This window comes from Marmota marmota, unplaced genomic scaffold, assembly GCF_001458135.2.
Source record: "Marmota marmota marmota unplaced genomic scaffold, marMar, whole genome shotgun sequence".
NCBI lineage: Eukaryota > Metazoa > Chordata > Mammalia > Rodentia > Sciuridae > Marmota > Marmota marmota.
Window position 1 is genome coordinate 9,490,865 of NW_026000249.1, and position 9,686 is coordinate 9,500,550.

General features: G+C 39.0%; 1 protein-coding gene across 11 annotated transcripts in view; it reads right to left on the reverse strand.

Moving 5' to 3' along the window:
• The window catches only part of Map7d2 (MAP7 domain containing 2), a 61,339-nt gene that overhangs the window by 31,914 nt on the left and 19,739 nt on the right, over positions 1-9,686 (reverse strand). For all 11 annotated transcript variants that reach the window (XM_048796301.1, XM_048796298.1, XM_048796296.1 and 8 more), the window contains one exon: positions 7,147-7,274. In XM_048796301.1, the coding sequence (XP_048652258.1) occupies positions 7,147-7,274 (128 nt within the window). The remainder of the gene's footprint in view (positions 1-7,146; positions 7,275-9,686) is intronic.

Here is a 9,686-nt window from a genome sequence, read left to right on the forward strand (position 1 = left end):
AAGGGGCATGACACCTATAACTTACCTTCAATTGTTCTGAGAGAAATCTGGGCATGTGTGCATTTCAATGTATGTGTCTATAGAGAGCAGATGTGAGACCGTGAATGAGAGTAATGGGTTACAGGAATAATGAAACAAATATGGCTAAATGTTAACACAGGATGAATGGCATACAGGAGTTCTTTGCTCTAGTCTTACAATTTTTCTGTAAGGATAAAAAGGTCAAAATAAAAAGGCTAAAAAGACTGGTTAAAACGCAAATGAGCCTCTGATGAGATTGAAAAATATAGGAATGGGTGAGTATAAGTATGGCTCCAATGACAGGATGTCACTTAACATTTCAGTCATCCTTTTTAAGAAAAATTTCAGGTAAAAATGCAAATGCCTATTGGAGAACAATGGTGGTGGCAAAAATGATGGCCACAATAATCTCTCTCATCCCACATGATTTTATGAATTTATTTCTCCAACTCACTAAATCTGGGTTGGCCTTACTGCTTTGAATAATAGTACATAGCAGATAAGTAATTCTGTGACAATTCAGGGCATATCCTTAACTGGCCTGGAAACTTCCACATTCTGCCTAGAAGATGGCTCACTCTTCAAACCTAGCTGCCATGCTATGAGATGCTTAAGCGATATGGAGAGGCTACATGCAGGAATACTGGTTGACAGCTCCTGGAACCCTTCAGCCAAAAGCCAGCATCAACTACCAGCAAAGACAATGGTCCATTTTGGACTTCCAGTCATCAAGACTTAGGTAACTGCAGTCCAAGCTGACAATAGACCACAACTGCACAGAAGATCCCTGATAAGAACTGCCCAATGGCAGAACATCCAATGACCGTGAGTTAACCCATAAAACAACTTCATAAAAGACTAAGAGAGAGAACTGCCATGTAAGCTCAAGTTAATAATAAATTGGGCTGAGGTTGTAGCTCAGTGGTAGAGTGCTCGCCAAGCACGTGTTAGGCACTGGGTTTGATCCTCAGCACCACACACACAAAAAAATGAAATAAAGATACTGTATGTCTACCTACAACTAAAAAATAAATATTAAAAAAATAAATTATAGTTGTAGGCCACTGAATTTTGGGGGGTTTGTTAAGAGCAGCAGTAGATAACTGAAATATTACTCATAATAATGACCCAACCAATTTAACATATATTTCTAGGAATGTAAAACCATTAGAGAATACTTCACACTGAAAAAATTTAAGTGCAGGCAAGCATCAATACTCACAGGCAGAGATGGGTGGGTAAATCTAGTTGGCCGCACTTGATTTCTTATCTCTAGGTTACAGGAAGAAAGGTATGCTCCATCTAAATCTTTCAGGGTGTTACTGAAGCTAGTTTTCTAAAACCTATACAAGTACCCGACAATATAAACAATGAAAATAAACCTGAATGCTTAGAAGGGCAATGCTATTAATATGCACATCCACCCAACTGTGGCTTAATTTATCTGAGATCAGGGAGGGGAACAATACACTGTCAGAGCTTAGGAGGTCACAGGAACAGGGATCATTAATCACATGACTCGTCTGAGCTGTTAGATAGGAGTTCAAAGAGGCTAACTATGTCCCCTTTCAAAGCACATCATTTTTAGTGTGCTTTAAAAATCACATTACTTGGTCTCCATAGTGAGAATGTCAAAAGAAAATGGGGTTTATTTTGTGCATGACACCATTTTAAATATCAAGTGTCTCTTTTTTGTTTTTCTTTAATACCGAGTGTGCAAAAACATGTACAAAATGTATAAGGTTTAAAGAATATAACAAACATCTACATATCCACCACCTAATCCAAAAGAAAGAAGTTACCAATGTGCTAGAATTGCCTATGTTCCCCTCCCTGATCCAATTCCCTCTCCTCCTCACTCAGAGGCCATCATCACCCTGAATCTTGTTTGCCATTTTTTTACTTTTTAAAAAACCCCATTTACCACATTCTTAAAAACAGATTGTTTAGTTTTACACATCTAGGAACTAAAATGAATGGAATGATACTACTGACATTCTACAAGAGGAGTTTTCCATGCAACACCTGAGATCCACCCATTCCTGAGATCTACCCATGTGGTTGTGGGCAACAATGACCCATTCTTTTTCACTGCCATATAGTTTAGCTGGATTTTTCAGAATTGCCTTACATTCTACATGAGTTCCCATGTTTTTAGATGTGGTCCATACCCACTGTGGTACAGCTATTAATTTTCACTTGGTGGGAAACTATCTTTCTTTCTGAACATTTTAAAATCAAGTAAAATTTGCTTCTCTTTAGACTTCTCAACTCATTAATACAGGTTGTACATCCCTAACCTGAAATTCTCAAATCTGAAATGCTCCAAAACCCTAAACTTTTTTAGCATCATGTCAGCGCTCCAAGTTTCAGATTTTAGATCAGGGATGCTCAATCCATAAAGCCTATGCAAACATTCTAAAATCTGAAAGACTCCAAACTGTGAAACCATTTCTGGTCCCAAGCAACCAAAATACACTAAGACAGACACACACTGAGCACCTGCTGTGCAATAAGAAATCAATAGCTCTCACCCTCAAAGTGGCGCAGCAGGAGACTGAGCCTAAAATGTTCACACAGCCCAATGAGGTACACATCAATGCTGCCTGCTCCCTCACTTCATGCAGGGTTCTTACCAAATATCACCTCCTCAGAGAAGCCTTTCCTGACGACTTATCTAGTTACCCTCTTCTACCACATCTTGTCATCTGATCCACTTATTTTTTTCTTCACAGCAATTATCACCACCTGATATTATACTTGCTAATCACTGTCACGTAAACTCCATGATGGCAGGGACTTTTGCCAAATTTATCACTGAACCTTAAGAGTGAAGAATGCTGGATTCACAGCAGGTGATCTATAGGTATTTGTGGAAGGAATGAATGGTAGAGGTATGCATGTGATGCTACCTGAGCACAGAAAAGGGGGTAAATTCAGTTTTGACTGGTTCCAGAGAAGGTGCCAGGAAGCTCCAGAACATCCTTATCTTTAACTCCCCAAGTTTTCCTCCAGAAATAATTTTTTTTTTGAGAGAGAGAGAGAGAGAGAATTTCAATATTTATTTTTTAGTTTTCGGCGGACACAACATCTTTGTTTGTACGTGGTGCTGAGGATCGAACGCGGGCCGCACGCATGCCAGGCGAGCGCGTAGCTACCGCTTGAGCCACATCCCCAGCCTCAGAAATAATTTTTAATTGGTTCCTTTTAGTATACATAACATTAGGATTCATGACAGAATTATAAAAGCATGGAATATAATTTGCTCTAATTCAACCCCTAGTATTTCCCCCATCCCTCCTCTTCTCCCTCCCCTCTACTTTATAAATTTCTGCTATTTACTTTTAGGTTTTTTTTTTTTTTTTAATAGTGGCTTGTGGATGAATAAACATGATGGTGAGATTCACTGTGGTATATTCATATTATGTACACTGGAAAGTTAGATCAGATATTCATTCCACTGTTCTTTCTGTAAAATTTTTTAATTTTGCTTTCATTTTTTCAATATTTATTTTTTAATTATAGGTGGACACAATATCTTTTTTTATTTTTATGTGGTGCCGAGGATCGAACCCAGTACCTCATGCATGCTAGGTGAGCACTCTACCTCTGAGCCACAACCCCAGCCCTCATTCTGCTGTTCTTCCCTTGCCTTATCCCTCTCCCTCTCCCTCCCCGAGTCTCCTTCATATAGTCCACCCATCTTTCTTCTATTTGATGGAATCCCCCCACTTTTCCCCTTCTCTTTCCCCACTTATTTTGGACTAGCTTCCGCATAGCAGGAAAAACATTTGACCTTTGCTTATTTTTCTTAGCACATAGTCTCCAGTTCCATCCATTTACCAGCAAATGCCAAAATTGCATTCTTATTTTCTTAAAATATTTTTTTAGTTATAGATGAACATAATACCTTTATTTTATATATTTATTTTTATGTGGAGCTGAGGATCGAACCCAGTGCCTCACACAGGCTAGGCAAGCGCTCTACCACTGAGCCACAAACCCAGCCCCATAAGTGCATTCTTTATGGTTGAGTACTCCACTGGGTCTTTATCCATTTATCTGTTGAAGGGTACCTTCGCTGATTATGTAAATTCCTAAAAAGCCTTTGAATCTTAGAGTATTATGAGTCCAGATAATTAATGTCTACATATATTGCTAGCTTAGTCAATGTTTTTTTTTTCAGATTAAAAAGCAGCCGAGAGAAAATACTCTTAGAGACATATAATATAGGTAAATTCCAGACGTTATCTGTGCTCTAAGACTCAGAAAACTGAGCTCACTAGGCTGATGCCTTATCCACATACTGCTGATGTTCACTATTTATGGTTTCTTTTTTTAAAAAAAAAATTTGTAGTTGTAGATGAACAGAATTTGTTTCCTTTTGTGTGGTGCTAAGGATAGAATCCAGAGCCTCGAACATGCTAGGCAAGCACTCTGCCACTGAGCCATACCCCCAGCCTACAAAGTTTCCTTTAAAAGAAGAGCCTGAGACCTCAAAAGCCCATCTCACTCTCAATCTCAAGACAGCCTGCATTCTCCGCACCCTGAATGTGTATTCCTTGGTTTCCTAAATAAATCTGTGCCTCTTTTGATACATCCTAAAATTCTTTTCTCCAGAGTAAGTCAAGAACCTGGCAGGGTCTAGTTGATCCCCTTCTCCTTTTTGGGGGACCTCCTCAGATCCCTGTCCAACGACAAGCTGAGTCACAAGTCCTGAGCCAGATAGCCCTTTGGATTGGGGTCTGATCTGCACATTACTATATACATGGCTCCCTCTCACCTTGCTTCCTTAAATTAGAGACTATTTTCATTCGTTTTTTGATTCTCTGAGGCACTTGACACAGTAACTTGCATTCATTTATCCTGAAAATATTTAAAGCACCTACCATGTGCCTATTACTGTTTTTTTTAAATTTTTATTAGTTGTTGATAGACCTTTATTTTATTTATTTATATGCAGTGCTGAACATCAAACCCAGCACCTCACACATGCTAGGCAAGTGTGCTACCACTGAGCCACAGGCCCAGGCCCCCTATTACTGTTTTAAAAGAGTGGGAATAATTTTTTTTCTCTAAATTGAACATATAAAAATGGTATGGGATTTTATTCAAGTGTCTGATCAAACAAGTATTTTATAAAATTCCTATGACTTGGGGCTGGGACTGCAGCTCAGTGGTAGAGCACCTGCTTCACATGTGTCAGGTATGGGGTTCAATCCTCAGCACCACATTAAAAAATAATAATAAAAAATAAAGATATTGTGTCCATCTACAACTAAAAAAGTTTTTTAAAAAATTAAAAATTCAGATGATTTGTCTTTTAAAATATTAAATAGTTCTAGAAACATAATTTTTTCAAGATGTTCAACTTCCAAGAAACAGCATAGAGCCAGTTGTGACCTTGCTTCCTACTAGAGCATAACTCCCATCTCTGTAGAATGCAATAACTTACTTGATTATTTTAATGAAATTTATAATAATAATGATGAAACTTGCAAGTTATTTTCTGTATAGGAACCATGACTCAATATCTAGGATAAGAGACTAAAACCTGGAAAAACTCCAGTATGAACTAGGCTTTTCTATTAATATAAATATCCCAAGACGGGGCTGGGGATGTGGCTCAAGCGGTAGCGCGCTCGCCTGGCATGCGTGGGGCCCAGGTTCTATCCTCAGCACCACATACAAACAAAGATGTTGTGTCCACCGAAAACTAAAATAAATAAATAAATATTTTAAAAATAATAAAATAAATAAATAAATATCCCAAGTTAACACAAGCATAGTGATTTGTGGATACGAGCCAAGAAGGCTAAGAAATAAGACAAGCAAAACTAGCATAGAAAGGACACTGTGAACTAAACAATGAAAATTTAAAAAACAACCTATTAATTCAGAGATGTGTTATGAAAGGATATTAGTAGTCTATAAAAATCATAGTAGGGGCTAGGGCTGTGGATCAGTGGTACAGCACTTGCCTCGCATGTATGAGGCACTTTGATACCCAGCACCGTATATAAATAAATAAATAAATAAGTTTTTAAAAATCATAGTAATCTGAGAAAACTAATAATTGTGAAAACTCTGTTAGAAAGCAACACATTAAAAAGAAGAGCTGACGTCACCTTGAAATATTTTAAACAAATCCTAAGTGTTCATTAAATTTGTGTTTTATCCTTCATTCTTTGAGTCAAACGGATGTACTAAACAAGGTCTACATTATCTTCCATATATACAAACTTTCCTAACCAAGCATGGTGGTGCACACCTGTAACCCAAGCAACTTGGGAGGCTGAGGCAGAGGTTTGCAAGTTCAAGGCCAGCAACTTAGAGAGACCCTGTCTCAAAATAAAAATAAAAAGGACTGGAGATATAGCTCAGTGATACAGTGCCCCTGGGTTCAATTCCTAGTACCAAAACAAAACAAAACAAAAACAAAAACCACCACTACCACCAAAAAAAAAAAAAAAAAAAAAATCAAAAAACAAAACTTTCCTCTTTTCCCAAATTAAATCACATTTCTCTTTCTCTCACACTATTACTAAAGATGTTTCCATTGTACTACTGAAATGAATTATTTGATGAGTCGTTCTTGTTAGTTGGTAAAATACTTCAAAGACTTAAAACAGTGGTGACAGATATAAATTTTTCATTTACATATTTTCACTGGTGAGTTTACCAAATTTCTAATAAAAATTCATGGCTGACAAGTTATTGTTGATGTTAAGTAGACAATAAGATGGGAAAGGCAGAGGAAGGCAAGCAGGTACCCACGCACAATGCAATCACTTCAATCCAGATGCAATCAAAAAAGAAAAGAATGATCAGTAAACAGAATGGATTTTAACGCTGTAAGGAGAAAATGTTGACTATTTCATTTTGGTAAATAAGAGTCCTGTATTTATTTACCAAGCAACAAATCCCTTAATGGTACACCATTTAACCAGAAGATAAATGGAGTCAAGGCAGATAGTTCAAAGGCTAGCATTTCTCTTGCTTACTCTTTCTGGCTGGCCATGCCTCATAAGGGAACAGGAGCTATAATGTTAGATAGCACCAAACCCCACTCATATGGTTCTAAGTCATCAATCAGACTGTCTGGCAAAGGGGAGAGATGCTTACTTGGATAACACAGGAGAAGATGATCTCTTAGGAAGGCCTGCGGGAAGCTCGCATCTTCTCAGTGGGGACCCGAGGCCCCCGGCAGGGATGGAAGTTGTCGCTCGCTGTCCCCTCTTCACCTTCTCCACCTATAAGGACAGAGAGTAAGATAGCCACAGCTCATGGCTGGTACTACTTCTACAATTTCTGAAAATATCTCAAATGGAAGTAACATAGTTTTCTTTAAGAGGGATCTGTACAAAGCTATAATGTAATAGGACAGAATAGGAATCTTTGCAGAGAGGTACCACAAGGTCATCACACTTAGGTCATCCAGTGAAAAGAATAATAGCTTTCAGTCTCAACATGCAGATTTCCCTCTTCTTGTTTTTACCAAGAACTAACAACAGAAGCATATTATGGTCCTGGACATACAGGAACTGGGAAAGAGTATAAAGAGATGATGTTTACTAAGAAAAAAATTACAGGTGAATAAGAATGTAGTTATAACATTCAAGAAAGTGAGCTACAGACCCCAAGAGCATACATGGTATAATGGAGAATGCAACACATCCATTCTTCTGTAGTTTCTCTTTCATCCCTTTCAGCAGAATGGAGAAAGAAATGGATATCAGTGCCCAGCCAGCAGAAAATGCTCCATAAGGATTAGTCCCTTTCTCTCCCTATTATATTTTTCTGTAACAAGTTCTCACTTGGCCCTGACATCCACAAATGTTAGCCCCCTTCCACAATAATCCATCCTACAGCAAATCTAAAAATTGGAAACATTCACTTCTTTTTTAAGACTCTCAGGGCCGTGCTGGGGATAGAGTTCAGTTGGTAGAATGCCTGCCTTGCATACACAAGGCCCTTGGTTCAATCCCCAGCACCACATCAAAAAAAAAAAAAGCAGCAGCAGCAGCAGCTCATGGTTTCAGTCAAGTTGTTGCCCTGGCTTAAAATGGAAGGACGTGATTCTGCTTCCTATACTCATTGCATTCTCTTTGGTTTCTGCATCATTTCTGCCCTGTTGTGCGCTGGCATGATACCCATAAGTAGATCTACTGCTCTAATAAGTATTTTGATGATCACTACAAGTACCAGCATGTCATGTTACCCACAGAACTTTCCAGAGGTACCCAAAACTCATTTAATGTCTGAAGAGGAGTGGAGGAGACTTGGTGTCCAACAGAGTCTAGGCTGGGCCCATTACATGATTCATGAACCAGAGCCACATATTTTTCTTTTTAGATGACCTCTTCTAGTTGAAAAATGTACAATCATTCATCCATATCTGTGCATGAGCTACATTCTTCACAGCAACAGAACTCAATTAAATACCACTGCCTTTATGTTATTGCAAGGTATTTAAGATAAAATTTCTTCTAAGTCACTTTTTCTTTTCTTTGGGTAGAGGGCTACCAGGGATTGAACTCAGGGGCACTCAACCACTGAGCCATATCCCCAGCCGTATATTGTATTTTATTTTGAGACGGGGTCTCACTGAGTTGCTTAGCACTTCCCTGTTGCTAAGGCTGGCTTTTAACTGATGATCCTCCTGCCTCAGCCTCCTGAGCTGCTGGGATTACAGGCGTGCACCACCATACCTGGCTCACTTTTTCTCGTGATAGAAGTGCCTGTTTGACATTACCTGTTACTTTTGTTAAATAAAGTTTGTATATTGCAATTTTTAAAAAAAGAATCCCAGGGCCACAATAAATTTGAAATGAAAATATGTTATTATAAAATGCCCAACAAAGCTGGGAATATAGCTCACTGGTAGAGTGCCTGCCTAGCATGGATGAGGCCCTGGGTTCCATACTTTGCAGTGCAAAAAAATAAAAATAGTATGTCAAACAGTGAGTATGTGGTGGTTTTAGCATAAGTCCACACATTATTTGATACTCCTTCAAATAATGGAGGAGGTGAAGTTTAATTCCCCTCCCCTTGAGTTTGGGTTGCTCTTCGTGACTTGCTGTTCTGCCATAGACTGTTGGCAGAAGTCTATGGCAGAAGTGACAAGTTGAACATAAAAGGCACTAACTAGGGGCTGGGGATGTGGCTCAAGCGGTAGCGCGCTTGCCTGGCATGCGTGCGGCCCGGGTTCGATCCTCAGCACCACATACAAACAAAGATGTTGTGTCCGCCGATAACTAAAAAATAAAAAAAATATTAAAAATTTAAAAAAAAAAAGGCACTAACTACAGCTTCCCTCTTTTGCACTTTCTCTCTTAGATCACTTGCTCTGGGAGAAGCCAGACACCATGTCATTTGGACACTTAAGCAAGCTTTATGGAGAGGCCCAGGCAGTGAGGAACTGAGTCCTCCTTCCTGTGGCCACGTTATGACCATCTCAGAAGAGATCCAGTCAAGGTCAGGTGCAATGATGCATGCCTATAATCTCAACAACTCTGGAGACTGAGGTAGGAGGATCACAAAATTAAGGCCAACCTTGGCAATTTAGGAAAACCCTTTCTCAGAATAAAAAAATAAAAAGGGGTGGGGATGGAGCTCAGTGGCAGAGTGGCCCTGGGGTTCAATTCTAAGTATCGGGGCGGGGG